The 13,013-nt window shown below is 52.5% G+C and overlaps 1 protein-coding gene and 1 non-coding gene across 2 annotated transcripts in view; one reads left to right on the top strand and one right to left on the bottom strand.

The window, feature by feature from the left end:
* The window catches only part of LOC140752918 (small subunit ribosomal RNA), a 1,903-nt gene extending 1,226 nt beyond the window's left edge, over positions 1-677 (top strand). Inside the window, exon 1 of the ribosomal RNA XR_012103517.1 lies at positions 1-677. This exon is cut by the window's left edge and continues 1,226 nt beyond it. This is a non-coding gene — a ribosomal RNA (small subunit ribosomal RNA).
* A 4,500-nt stretch (positions 678-5,177) lies between these two features.
* LOC140752808 (uncharacterized) lies at positions 5,178-9,819 on the bottom strand. The gene has a single exon (XM_073087158.1). The coding sequence runs from the start codon at positions 8,883-8,885 to the stop codon at positions 5,178-5,180; it is 3,708 nt and encodes a 1,235-aa protein (XP_072943259.1). The 5' UTR covers positions 8,886-9,819.
* Positions 9,820-13,013: the final 3,194 nt, after the last annotated feature.

Below are 13,013 nucleotides of genomic sequence, written 5' to 3'. Positions count from 1 at the left end.
CACCACCAGGAGTGGAGCCTGCGGCTTAATTTGACTCAACACGGGAAATCTCACCAGGCCCGGACACCGGAAGGATTGACAGATTAACAGCTCTTTCTTGATTCGGTGGGTGGTGGTGCATGGCCGTTCTTAGTTGGTGGAGCGATTTGTCTGGTTAATTCCGGTAACGAACGAGACTCTAGCCTGCTAAATAGGCGTCGCCATTTAGGTGTGCTCGACTTCGGTCGTGCAACTCACTGGCGACGTATTAAAATTCTTCTTAGAGGGACCGGCGGCTTCGAGCCACACGAGATTGAGCAATAACAGGTCTGTGATGCCCTTAGATGTCCTGGGCCGCACGCGCGCTACACTGAAGGAATCAGCATGTTCTCCCAGGCCTAGAGGCCCGGGCAACCCGTTGAAACTCCTTCGTGCTGGGGATTGGGGTTTGCAATTATCCCCCATAAACGAGGAATTCCTAGTAAGCGCGAGTCATAAGCTCGCGTTGATTACGTCCCTGCCCTTTGTACACACCGCCCGTCGCTACTACCGATTGAATGATTTAGTGAGGTCTTCGGACCGACACGCGGTGGCTTCGCGGCCGTCGGCGTTGCTGGGAAGTTGACCAAACTTGATCATTTAGAGGAAGTAAAAGTCGTAACAAGGTTTCCGTAGGGGAACCTGTGGAAGGATCATTAACGTGTGGTTGAAGGAGCCCGTGTATGAACGGATTAGCGTTCTGGTTTTAAAAGGCTCGCACATGAACTGGTCACGCTTTAACCGGATGACGACCATGTGGTCGGATGAAGTTCGGGGCTGAGCGAACGGAGTCCTGTGGACTCGCTGGGCTCAGGTCTGGCCCTTGTGGTTCCGCTTCGAACGCAATACAGCTGCATTCGGTCCCCACACAATATCTGTGGAGCCACGGATACACCAACAGGCCAAATGTAGCTAGCGACGATACCTGATGGGGACAGTCGCCTCGTTATCTGTAATGATTAGAATTGTTGTTACTAATAGCGGGGAGCGCTGCATAAATAGCCAAATGCCTCGTCATCTAATTAGTGACGCGCATGAATGGATTAACGAGATTCTGTCCCTATCTACTCGGTCGCCGGTCGTCGCACTGTGCGGACGTGTTTTGTGCGCTCCGAGTTTTTTATCCCGCTTGTTATCGCGTGTTGTTGTGCTGTGACTATTAAACTGTTGTGAAACATTGTGTGCGTAGTGTGGTGTACACGGAGTGGTGGCATCATCCCCCAAGGGTGAGGTTTTCAACCCCCGAGACCCTGAGGTACTCTTTTATTGTTATTTTTAGAACGTTGTATACACGAACTCGCTAGTTATGACTTTTATTGTGTTAGTTTAGATTTAGAATAGGTTAAATTTAGTTTAATTATTAAATAAGTGGACAATTGATAGTTTATTTTAGGTTAACAAATAGTTATTAGGTTAGCACGTGGGCGCACGTGGTCGGTGACGCTGTCAGTGTGTCCGAATTTACCTCAGTTCGATGTCGGGGCTCGGAATAGTCTGTAGACGACTTACGTTCCTGGCGGGGTGTTGTGCTCGGTAGAGCAGCGTCGTGCTGCGATCTGTTGAGACTCAGCCCTACGCCAGGTGATTCGTCCGAGGACGTGTCGTATCATTATTTGTTATAATGATTGAGATAATATATGTTTATCGTATGTCGATAGATACGCACAATGCGTGCGTACGTACGTAGTGTACACGTATATAGTATCGATATACTATCGTTGTATCATTTGATACGGCGATAGTGCATCGTTCATACATAATATTATATTATGAATATTATTTATAATCTTTTCAATACACGAACTCGCCCGTTCGTGTCGACCCCTCCATATTAATCCCTCCATGTCGTTCCCTCGAAATAAAAATGTTCGCGTGGCTGGTTCTAAAAATCAATACACGAACACCCCCCCCCCCGCTTTTGCCGTTGCCCGTTGGTGGAGTCTCATTCGATACACGAACACTCCGCCACGTTGTTGTTGTTCAACACCCACCGCGCGCAGACCTACGGACGACACCAAACGTCACAATTACGTAGCGTCCATATACTATCCCATACACGCTACTACCGCGTGTTACCTGCCACCCGTACGTCACGTTCCTACCAACTGCTGCCTACCTAACTACCGTCTGTTTTTTTTTTTTTTTTATTATCTTTTATTACGATCACATGTGCGTCGGTACGCTAATAATGCGCTCCACACTTGTACACAATATTCATATTTCTTACGTTCAACCATCGCGTTGCTTCTCCGAGATCACTTTTCAATTTCTAAATCGAACCTCTTCTAACCTAATATAATAGTTTGCTGATGTCGCGGGGCGCTGTGTGTTCGGCGGTGTGGTGGTATGCCACGCCGCCACCTAACCTGCGACCGTATAGAGGTGCGGGCGTGATGTTGTACGGACGGCCTTCTTCCGTCCGGCGCCGGAAGCCCGCTCGTGGTGATAGTCGTCGTGTCGGGGAGTTGCGCCTGTCCCGTGCCGTAGAGAGGGGAGGTGCGGGGAAGGGGTGACGTGCAATAGAAACAATAATTGCTTAGAAACAAGAGTGTAGGCCAGCCAAAGCCTCTTCCCTATCCCGACCAAACCCCTACTTCCTCTTCTTGAACAGGAACGCTTCCGTCTTCAGATTTTCCTTCTTCCCCAGGAGTCTTCTTCTTCTTCAGGAGTCTTCTTCTTCTTCAGGAGTCTTCTTCTTCTTCAGGAGTATTCTTCTTCTTCAGGAGTCTTCTTCGTATTCTTCTCTGCTGAGACCATGCTTAAGCCGGAAAACTGGTTTTCTGAGCTACCCCAGAGCAATACCGTAAAGAGAGCCGCGCTTTTTTAGGCCCATTTTCATGTCATTTTCACTTTGGCTGACCTAGTTTTCACTCATTCTTTATTAATTTCCAAAATTTACACATATGTATTATACATCGTTGGAATCCTCATAATTAGCCCTATCTAGCTACATAAGTTACATTATCATACCTAAATTAGTTACAAAGTTATTCGTGAAAATATTCCAAAAATGTACATCTTACGTAATTTTACATGTCAATATTCCTAATTATCTCGAAATTATCACAATTGATTCTTACTATTCTTACATCAATATGAAGCTAGAAACATATTCTAGGAGATAACATTAACTTTAAAAACATAAAACATGTATAAAACTCAAAAACCTAACCTTAAATACTATTTTCATAAAAATGCCTAAAAACTCTAATAAAATACTACAAATGCGACCGATAGCGCCATCTACCGTGTCTTATCCTAAAACTTAAAACTTACGTAATGTATTTTCTTATTAAAGTTATATAAACATATTCAGTCAGACTTAAAACACAAGTTAATTACAATTATTCATAAAATATCGTTTGTCAGTCGCCGACATCCTCCCCCTCGTGCGTAGCACCCACTCCTGGCCCGGCGACTCCATGCTCGTGGCTCGACGTGACGACCGCCTCCCGGCAGTCTGGCTCGCTGGTCGATGCTCCACCGCCTGTGTCGTCGACCGCTTGCTCTTCATCACGTCGTGCTGGTACCAGTAGCACCAACTTGGAGCTGGGACGTTTCAACACGCCCCCCGAAGTGCGCACCTCCAGTACCCTGGTGCGACCTTCGGGCCCAGGGAAGGTTCGGACCACCTCACTCCAGAAGTGGTCGGCTAGTCGCTGCGCAGTCCTCCATGTGCGCCGGCCGGTGAGGTCTTCGTCGGTGAATGCTCCCAATCTTGTGCCGCAGGATCTCCCAATTAAGAAGTGATTGGGAGTGAGGGCACCTTCTTCGTTGTCTTCGTCGGCTTCGATAAGAGGTCTTGAGTTCACCAGGTGCTCCGCCTCCAGTAGCAGAGTGTGCAGGACTTCTTCCTTGGGATGCCTTTCCTTGAGGGTAACCGCCAAGGCCGTTTTGATGGAACGGACCAGGCGCTCCCATGCCCCGTCCATGTTCGGAGCCCCAGGTGGTATGAATTTCCACCTGATGCTCATCCGCTCGGCTGTGGTGATGAGGTCTTCTTTGTTGAGGCTGGCGAGGGCTTCTTGAAGTTCCTTGTTGGCCCCCACGAAGTTGGTGCCGTTGTCGCTGAAGATCGTCTTCGGCATCCCCCTTCTTGCTGCCATTCTTCGTAGCGCCAGGATCATGGAGTCCGTTGACAGAGATGCTGCCAGTTCCACGTGGACGGCTCTGGTTGTGAGGCACGTAAACAGAGCGCCCCACCTCTTCTCATGACGCCGACCCACCGTGATGCTCATGGGCCCGAAGTAGTCCACGGCGGTGCATGTGAACGGCGGTTCCCCATGCCGTAACCGTTCCAGCGGGAGATTCCCCATCGGCTGGAGTCGTGGCGTGCCGCGGTACACCTTGCACCACTGACACCGATGAACCGTCGCCCTCACCGCAGACCGTAGTCCCAGGATCCAGTAGCGCTGCCTCAACTCGTTGATCACCGTCGCGTGGTTACCATGGTTAAATTCTTCATGGTAGTACGCGATGAGCAGTCTGGTGATGTGGTGCTTGCTGTCTAACACCACAGGTTTCTTATCTTGCCGAGTGTGTCTTGCCGCGTCGATTCTTCCTCGGAGTCGTAGTAGTCCATCTTCCATGACGACATCCAATTTCTTAAGCCTTCGATTCTTCTCGAATGGCTTCATCTTCTTGACGCAGCGTACTTCATCTTGGAAGCTCTCTTCTTGGCTTCTTCGTAATAGGATCTTTTCGGCTTCTTTTATTTGGTCGGGTTCGAGGGGAATGAATCTTCTTTCTTGGGTGTTCTTGTTCACGGGCTTCATTGCTACCTTGGCTTTCTTCTTATTTCTTTTCCAGGTAGGATCTTGACGCTCAGACTTGCGGGACACGTTCACTGCGTGTTTCTTCTTCCGGCACAGGTCGACGAACTGTAGTACCCTCGCGGTCGCTCTTACTAGTCGAGTCCAACTTGAGAACTTGACTGGGTTCGGAGTTGGATGCCGATCAACGGGCTTCGTTGCCCCCACAGTTGACCTCTCCTTCTCTTCTCCCGTGGGCTCCGCCTTGAAGGTACGTGGTTTCGGCCAATTTTCCTCCTCTTGTGCCAGGAATGAAGGTCCGTTGAACCATCTGTGTCCGCTCCCGAAGTCCTTGGGCACGTCTCTCGTTGCGTCGTCGGCTGGGTTTTGAGCTGTAGGAACCCAGCGCTATTCCTGAGGTTTCGTTGTGTCTTCGATCTCTGCCAACCGGTGTGCTACGAAAGGCTTGAAGGTCCTTGGGTCAGACTTGATCCAGGATAGTACGGTGCTGGAGTCGCTCCAATACGTCTTCTTTGCGATCTTGATGTCTAGCTCCTCTTCAATTGATCGCGCCATCCTGGATCCCAGCAGTGCCGCTTGCAGCTCCAATCTAGGGATGGACACCGGTTTCAATGGGGTAACTCTTGCCTTACCCGCCAACAAGGAAACTCGGTGACCACCCTCTTCGTCGCGTTGCCTTAGGTAGATCGCGCAGGCGTAAGCTTCTACACTTGCATCGACGAATATGTGAAGCTCCCCCTCGGTGTTGGACTGCGCGACGCACCTTGGCACCCGAAGATCCTTAAGCAGCTGTAGGCTGCCCAAGTAGTCTGTCCAGATCTTGTTGTCTTCTTCCGTGATGTGGTCATCCCATCCGACGCCGCTCCTCCAAATGCTCTGGATAAGCTTCTTCCCTTGGATGAGCACCGGCGATGCTAGCCCCAATGGGTCGAATGTTGACATCACGGCACTGGTGACCTCCCGCTTGGTTGGAGTTCTTACTTGTTTGACCACTTCTTCATGCACGTTGCGAAGACACGTCCTAAACCCTATTTCATCGCCCCCGGTGAACCACCTTAAACCCAATGTTTTTTCTTCTTTGGTTCCCAATTCAACTTCGTTACTGTTTCCCTCCGGAGTGAGCTTCTTTAATACTTCTTCATTGTTTGATGCCCAACCCCTTAACTGGAACCCGGCCTTTTTGTGGATGAGGTCTACTTGGCTGGCTATCTTGACCGCTTCTTGTTGTGTCCCATAGCTGTGAAGGTAATCGTCCATATAACGATTACGCTCAATCGCCCTTGCTGCTTCGGGATACTCGTCTTGGTGCTCGGTCGCGTTCTTATTCTTGACGAAGATAGCAGCACTCGGAGAACAGGCGGCGCCGAAGATGACCGAAGTCATCCTATACTCCTTCGGTGTTCCGCTCCGTTGACTTCCCCTCCACAAAAACCGAAGACTGTCTCGATCCTCTTCTCTTATCTTTACTTGTAAAAACATTTCCTTGATGTCTGCTACCACTGCGATTTGCTTCTGACGGAACCGCAGTAAAACTCCAAATAATGACTGCAACAGATCTGGTCCCGGCAGTAGCTCGTCATTGAGACTCTTCCCTTGACACTTGGCAGCAGCATCAAAAACCAGCCTTATTTTCTTCTTGGTGGGGTGCGTAACGGCGAAATGAGGCAGGTACCATTTCTTCGTGGACGTGGATTCATGTTGAACTTCTTCTGCGTACCCACTATCAAGGAGATTCTTCACTTGACTCTCATACTCCTGCTTCAGTGCCGGATCCCCATCCAGTTTCTTCTCGATGTTTCTTAACCGGTTTTCCGCTTGCTTGTAATTGTCAGGCATTTTCCCTTCCTTGTTTTTCCATAGCAAGCCGGTCTCGAAGCGCCCATTGTCCAATCTCTTTGTCGTTTCTTCTAAAATTGCCAGAGCCCTTTCTTCTATGTCTGTGGTCGGTCGACGTGGCTGGATCCCCAACGATTCCACGGCGAAATGTTCCTTGATGACCTTTTCCAAATCCTCTTCTATAGAAGATACGTGCGCGCAGGTTACGAAGTTCACAGGTCTTGATGCTGCTCCATCGGACCCGTGTAGCACCCACCCTAGGTAGGTCAATGATGCTACGGGTTGACCTCTTTTCCCCTTGCGTGTGGCTCTGGACACGATGAGCTCCCAATTGTCTTGTCCGATTAACAACTTGGGTGACTCTTCTTCATAATACAATTGTTTCGACATTGGCTTGAGATGAGCGCATTCTTCGATCCTTCTTATTTCCAACCTCTGAGGCGTCAGGTTGATGTCATCTATCGTACGGGCCCCAGAGATGGTTCTCTTCTTGGTCTGGTGCATTCCCTTCAATCTGACGTTGACCTTCATTGAATCTTGCTTGGAGATGGTCTTCCCACCCACGGTCTCCAAGGTGAGTGCTTCCACGGGTCCTTTGAGGCCGATTTGTCTTGCAACCGCAGAGTCGAGAAGCGTGACAGTTGACCCCTCATCCAGTAGCGCCAGGATCCGGGCAGCTCCCTTCGGTCCATATAGCTCAACAGGAACCATCTTCAAATATGCCTTCGCTGTCCTTGCAGTGTTCACCGGGAGCATGACGTTGTTCGCAATTTCTTTCTTCTCTTCGGGCTTCGGGTGATCCCATCGTTCTTCATGAAGCACGAAGTGATGCCACCGCTTACATGTCTTGCACGGTGGACGCCGACATGTTTCCTTCCGATGTCGTCCTTGGAGACACTTGAAACACATCTTCGACTTGGTAGCGACGTCCCACCGTTCCTTTATTGGCAGTTGTAGAAATTTGCGACATTCGAAGAGGTGATGCTCGTACTGGCAATGTGGACAGGTCTTCTTTTCTTCTATTTGTTCGGACGTGGTGTTCGTGAATTGACGTCTGGGAGGCTGGCGCGGCTGCTGCGTAGTCTCCTGCGTCGCGTATGGGCCACACCGGTCCGCTTCCCTGTTGAGGAACTTCATTAAATGCACCAGGTCTGGATCTTGATCTTCTGCGTCGGCGGCGAAGTCGTACCACCGATACTGCAATACCGCCGGCATCTTGCTCACGATAATCCTTACCATTTCCGGTGAGTGTAGATACTGCGGTCTTCTTAGCCCCCGTATTCTCGCGACGGTGTTGTTCACTCGACTGGCGAACACGAAGATGTCGCGCGCATTTTCGTTGATCCTAGGAAGATTCTTGACCTTTTCCAGTTCCATCAGGATCAGGGCTTCTGGTCGTCCGAACCTTCGACGAAGAGCTTCTATTACTTCTTCAGGAGGGCACTCTGAATATAATAGGGTCTTGATAGCCTCCCTTGCCATGCCCTTAATTGACCGCCGCAGCCGTGCCATATTCTGTGCATCCGTAAATAGCGGTGCGGTGTCCTCATATACCGTCCTGAAGGCGATCCACTCTTCGCTTCTTCCATCGAAGTCGGGTAATTCATGTACGTAGTTAGGTTGCGATGTATTCCTCGGCGCAACACTAATGGCCTTCATGATGGCCTCAGCCAATTCCTTGGTCCCGTTGCTTGAAGGTTCCGCTTGGTCTTCAGGCTTGACGATAGTGACAGGAGGTTGACTGGCTCGCCCCTCCCCGGACGCCCCTAGTCGGTGCCCCTCCCCGGACACCTCCCCCTGATGCCCCTCCCCGGACATCCTCTCCACCGTCGACTGCACCCATGTGTGGATGTTCGCGTTATGCGACCAGTCTTCATCCTCGACCTCGGACTCTTCATTCTCCACCTGGACCAGCTCCCACTGCGCCTTGGCGAGTTCTGCAGCTGCCTTCGCTTCTTCCAGCTCTCGGCGCGCCAATTCCAGCTTGGCTTCCATCTCCCGACGTTTCGTCGACTTCACCGACCGCGTTTTCCGGGTTCCAGCTGTTGCAACAGTTGGAGCAGCTGGAACACATGGAACGGCTGGAACAGTCGCCAAGGTGCCTGAAGTGACTCTAGACTCATATGTTGTAAGCGTACCCTCAGTTGCGGTGCCCGATGTCCCCGAAGAGTCAGTTGTCCCCTGCGCGCTGTCCGTGGCGCGGGGCACAGTCGACTGGTTCGGCGGCGAGGTTCCCCTCTGGCTTCGTGTGATCGGCATGGCGGCGTCAGTAACCCGACGATATGACGACTAGCACGATGATCCGGCTCGAAGGACCAGCTGATGTCGCGGGGCGCTGTGTGTTCGGCGGTGTGGTGGTATGCCACGCCGCCACCTAACCTGCGACCGTATAGAGGTGCGGGCGTGATGTTGTACGGACGGCCTTCTTCCGTCCGGCGCCGGAAGCCCGCTCGTGGTGATAGTCGTCGTGTCGGGGAGTTGCGCCTGTCCCGTGCCGTAGAGAGGGGAGGTGCGGGGAAGGGGTGACGTGCAATAGAAACAATAATTGCTTAGAAACAAGAGTGTAGGCCAGCCAAAGCCTCTTCCCTATCCCGACCAAACCCCTACTTCCTCTTCTTGAACAGGAACGCTTCCGTCTTCAGATTTTCCTTCTTCCCCAGGAGTCTTCTTCTTCTTCAGGAGTCTTCTTCTTCTTCAGGAGTCTTCTTCTTCTTCAGGAGTCTTCTTCTTCTTCAGGAGTCTTCTTCGTATTCTTCTCTGCTGAGACCATGCTTAAGCCAGTCAGTAGTGGGACGTCATACCCTCCGGGTCTCTCATATGCTAAGGCAATGCTAACATAAGGGCGGTGGGCATGGAATTTCGGGTCTCGAGGATACCCTCTTTGCCCGGGCAGATTCTCAGGTGGTGAATACCCCCCGGATTCTTGATATTTATTCATAATAATATAATGTTATTTAAAACATAATAAAATAATGAACAAATATTAAAAATATCTATCATCCCCCTGTTGAGGGGGTGATTCGGTACTTATTGCGTCGTCATACCGAGCGGACGATCGGCCTCCTGATGGTCGGAGGTCGCCAGTCCAGGGAGTTCCCGCGGGAGCGGGCGCCCCCCAGGTGGTCGATCGTGTAGGGGCGCGAACCCCTTTAAATGGGAGTATGGTCCGGCCTCCGCCCGCTCATACATTGAGCGTGCCAGGTGGACCACAAACTCCTCGATCGTCTCGATCTTAAGGTCGCGCCTCACCACGTCGTTCCTGACGTAGCGTCCCGCCCCCACGATTGCTCGCAAGGCCAGGTTCTGCTGCGCCTGGAGACGCTGTCGGTTCGACCTGGAAACCAACGCGTACCATGCCGGTGCCGCGTAGGTAAGTCGTGAACGAACATAGGTCTTGTAGATCCCTAGTTTCGTCCTTAACGGTAACCTGGATGTAAGCACCGGTCGGAGCATCGCTCGGGCCGCTCGGGCCTGGCGGAGCGCTTGCTCCACCTGCGGGACCATATGCAACGAGCGATCGATGTTACATCCTAGGTATTTAACTAAAGGCTGCCAAGCTATCTCCGTGTCACGGAGCCTCAGCGGAGCCGGCATGATACGCTTGCGGCTGAAAAGTATTGCGACTGTCTTTCCGACATTGACAGCCATGCGCCACTTATCCAGCCACATAGGTAACAGGTCTAGCAGACGTTGCATCTTCCGCGCAGCAATGTCCGCCCGACGGGACGACGCGAAGTACGCACTGTCATCTGCGAACAACGCGAGCATAACGTCTCGCTCCCAGTCTTCCAGGTGACCGTGTAGAGTGGGAGCGTCGTTGGTGTAGAGTGCGTAGAGCCACGGAGAGAGGCAGCTGCCCTGCGGCACCCCCGCAAGGATGGGCCTAGGGTCTGAGGCGACGCCCTCAACCGAAATAAAGAACTGCCGCTCACTTAAAAACGATGCTATCAACCGTATCAGCGTCGCCGGGGCAGGTGTATCCATCATTTTGCATATGAGCCCATCGTGCCATACGCGGTCGAACGCCTTCTCGATATCGAGAAAGACGCCGACCGTGTGACGCCCGTAATTGAGCTCAGATGATAAATGATGGATAACCCGCGTGAGCTGCAGCGTTGTAGAGTGACCAGCGCGGAACCCGAACTGCTCGTCCCTTATATTAAGGAACGGGCGCAGTCGTTTCAACGCCAGTCTCTCAAACAGCTTAGCTGTGGTTGATAACAGGGTTATGGGGTGGTAGCTTGCCGGGAGACGTCGGTCTTTCCCCGGTTTCGGGAGGACGATTACCTTCCCTAGTTTCCAGGTGGTCGGGAAATAGCCTGTGCGGAGGATGCCGTTAAAGACCCGAGTCACTGCGACCAGGGCCCCTCTGGACAGCATACCTAACGCCATGTTGGGGATCCCGTCGTGGCCTGGGGCCTTACGCCTGGGTAGACGTAGTGCCGCCTTCCTTACCTCAGTGGGAGAGATAAACTCGATCCCTTCGAGTGCCGGTGTCGGACCCCTAAGGAGGTCCCCTACTCTACGTTCCACATACTCGTGATGCGCGGAGACTGACTGTGCGGGTGGATGGGGCGAGAACTGCTCTTCCATGTACCCCGCAAGGATCTCCGCGCGGTCCTTCGCGGCATGGACCCGTCTCCCCGCTCCATCTAGGAGGGGGGTGACGGGGACCTTGGCTCGTGTCAGCTGTCTGCTAAGATGGTGGAGCGACGTCTGCGACTCGCCCGCCTGGTCGATTCGCATCTCCCAGGTGGCCCCTCGCAACTCAGCCATCTCACCAGACAGCCGCTCGGCCAGCGCGTTCAGGTCGCGCTTGACCCGGGGACAGCGCGTGCGCGCCCAGAGCTCGCGCAGCTTGCGTTTCTTAGCGAGCATGTCGCTAAGACGGACTGGGAGTGGTGTTCTATAGCGGCCCGTCTCCACAGGGGACTGCGAAGTCGAAGCCGCCAGGGCTTTAACAATGGAGGTCTGTACTGCCTCGGTGGTGGCTTCGACCCCCTCGGCGGAGGAGAGCGAGCCGCTAAACTTTACTGTTGGTAATAAATTTTTAAATTTATCCCAGTCCGTCTTATTGCGGAGTCTGGGGGGTTCGACACACGCTGCCCCAAGGCCAAGAACGACCAATATGGGCAGGTGTTGTGTGTCCAGGTCATACAACACCTCCACATGGACTGGACACGGGAGATCCTTGTGAAGCACAATGTCCAGGACATCTGGGCGGTGGGACTCGGTCGAGGGGATATGGGTCGGTGCCTCGGGCCCCTGTACCTCATACCCTTTAACCTCGGCGTCATCGTACAGCTTCCGTCCCGCGGTGGTTGTGACTCTGGATCCCCAAGCCAAGTGCTTGGCGTTGAGGTCGCCAGCCACCAAGGTCGGAGCACCACTGTCCATGATGTTCTTGATGTCCTGCGGGTCAAATTGGGGACCAGGCGGGCGGTAGGCCGCGTATATCCGCAGGTCCTTCCCGGCCGCACTCAGCGCTACCCCTATGGAGCGCGTCTGGGCGAAGGCCGGGAGTGGCAACTCCTCGTGTACCAAGTCGTGGCGCACCGCAACCGCGGTTCCCCTGTAAGGAAATCCCGCGGGCGATATTTCGTCACGTCGGTACACGTGGTAGTTAGGCAGCCTAAAATCGAGGCCTGCGCGTAGCTTAGTCTCGCCCAGGAGCACGACGTGAATGTCCTGCTCCCGGACGAGGCCACGCAACGCATGCAGGTGGGATTTAACGCCTCCCGGATTCCAGTACAGCACCCTGAGGGATGCCACACTGGATGCCGAGGAGGTCGCGGATAATGCGTTGAACCACCCGAGCTCTCTTTCCAACTTTTTCGGCCTACCCTCCGCATAGCTTCATTTCGGGGAGCGAGCAGGATAGCACCATCGTGTGTATCCACTCACCTATCCCTTTTCTGCGAAAAGGGCGTTGTGTTGGACAGTCCGCGCGTAACTGATTTCCGTCGTCCGTCGCTGGCACCCTCGCCCGGCTTCACACATGCTTAAGCCTACTATCGCTGGGACGTCTTACCCTCCGGGCGCACATATATTGCGACAATGTCAACATAAGGGCGGTGGGCAGGAAATTCGGGTCTCGAGGATACCCTCTTTGCCCGGGCAGATTCTCAGGTGGTAAATACCCCCCGGATTCTTGATATTTATTCATAATAATATAATGTTATTTAAAACATAATAAAATAATGAACAAATATTAAAAATTTCTATCATCCCCCTGTTGAGGGGGTGATTCGGTAATTATCGCGTCGTTGTACCGAGCGGACGGTCGGCCCCCTGATGGTCGGGGGTCGCCAGCCCCATGCTTAAGCCGGAAAACTGGTTTTCTGAGCTACCCCAGAGCAATACCGTAAAGAGAGCCGCGCTTTTTTA

The sequence above is a fragment of the Epargyreus clarus genome, unplaced genomic scaffold (genome assembly GCF_041222505.1).
Source record: "Epargyreus clarus isolate Ecla_fem2 unplaced genomic scaffold, WU_Ecla_fem_2.2 ptg000025l, whole genome shotgun sequence".
NCBI lineage: Eukaryota > Metazoa > Arthropoda > Insecta > Lepidoptera > Hesperiidae > Epargyreus > Epargyreus clarus.
This window is presented reverse-complemented; position numbering and strand designations above follow the sequence as displayed.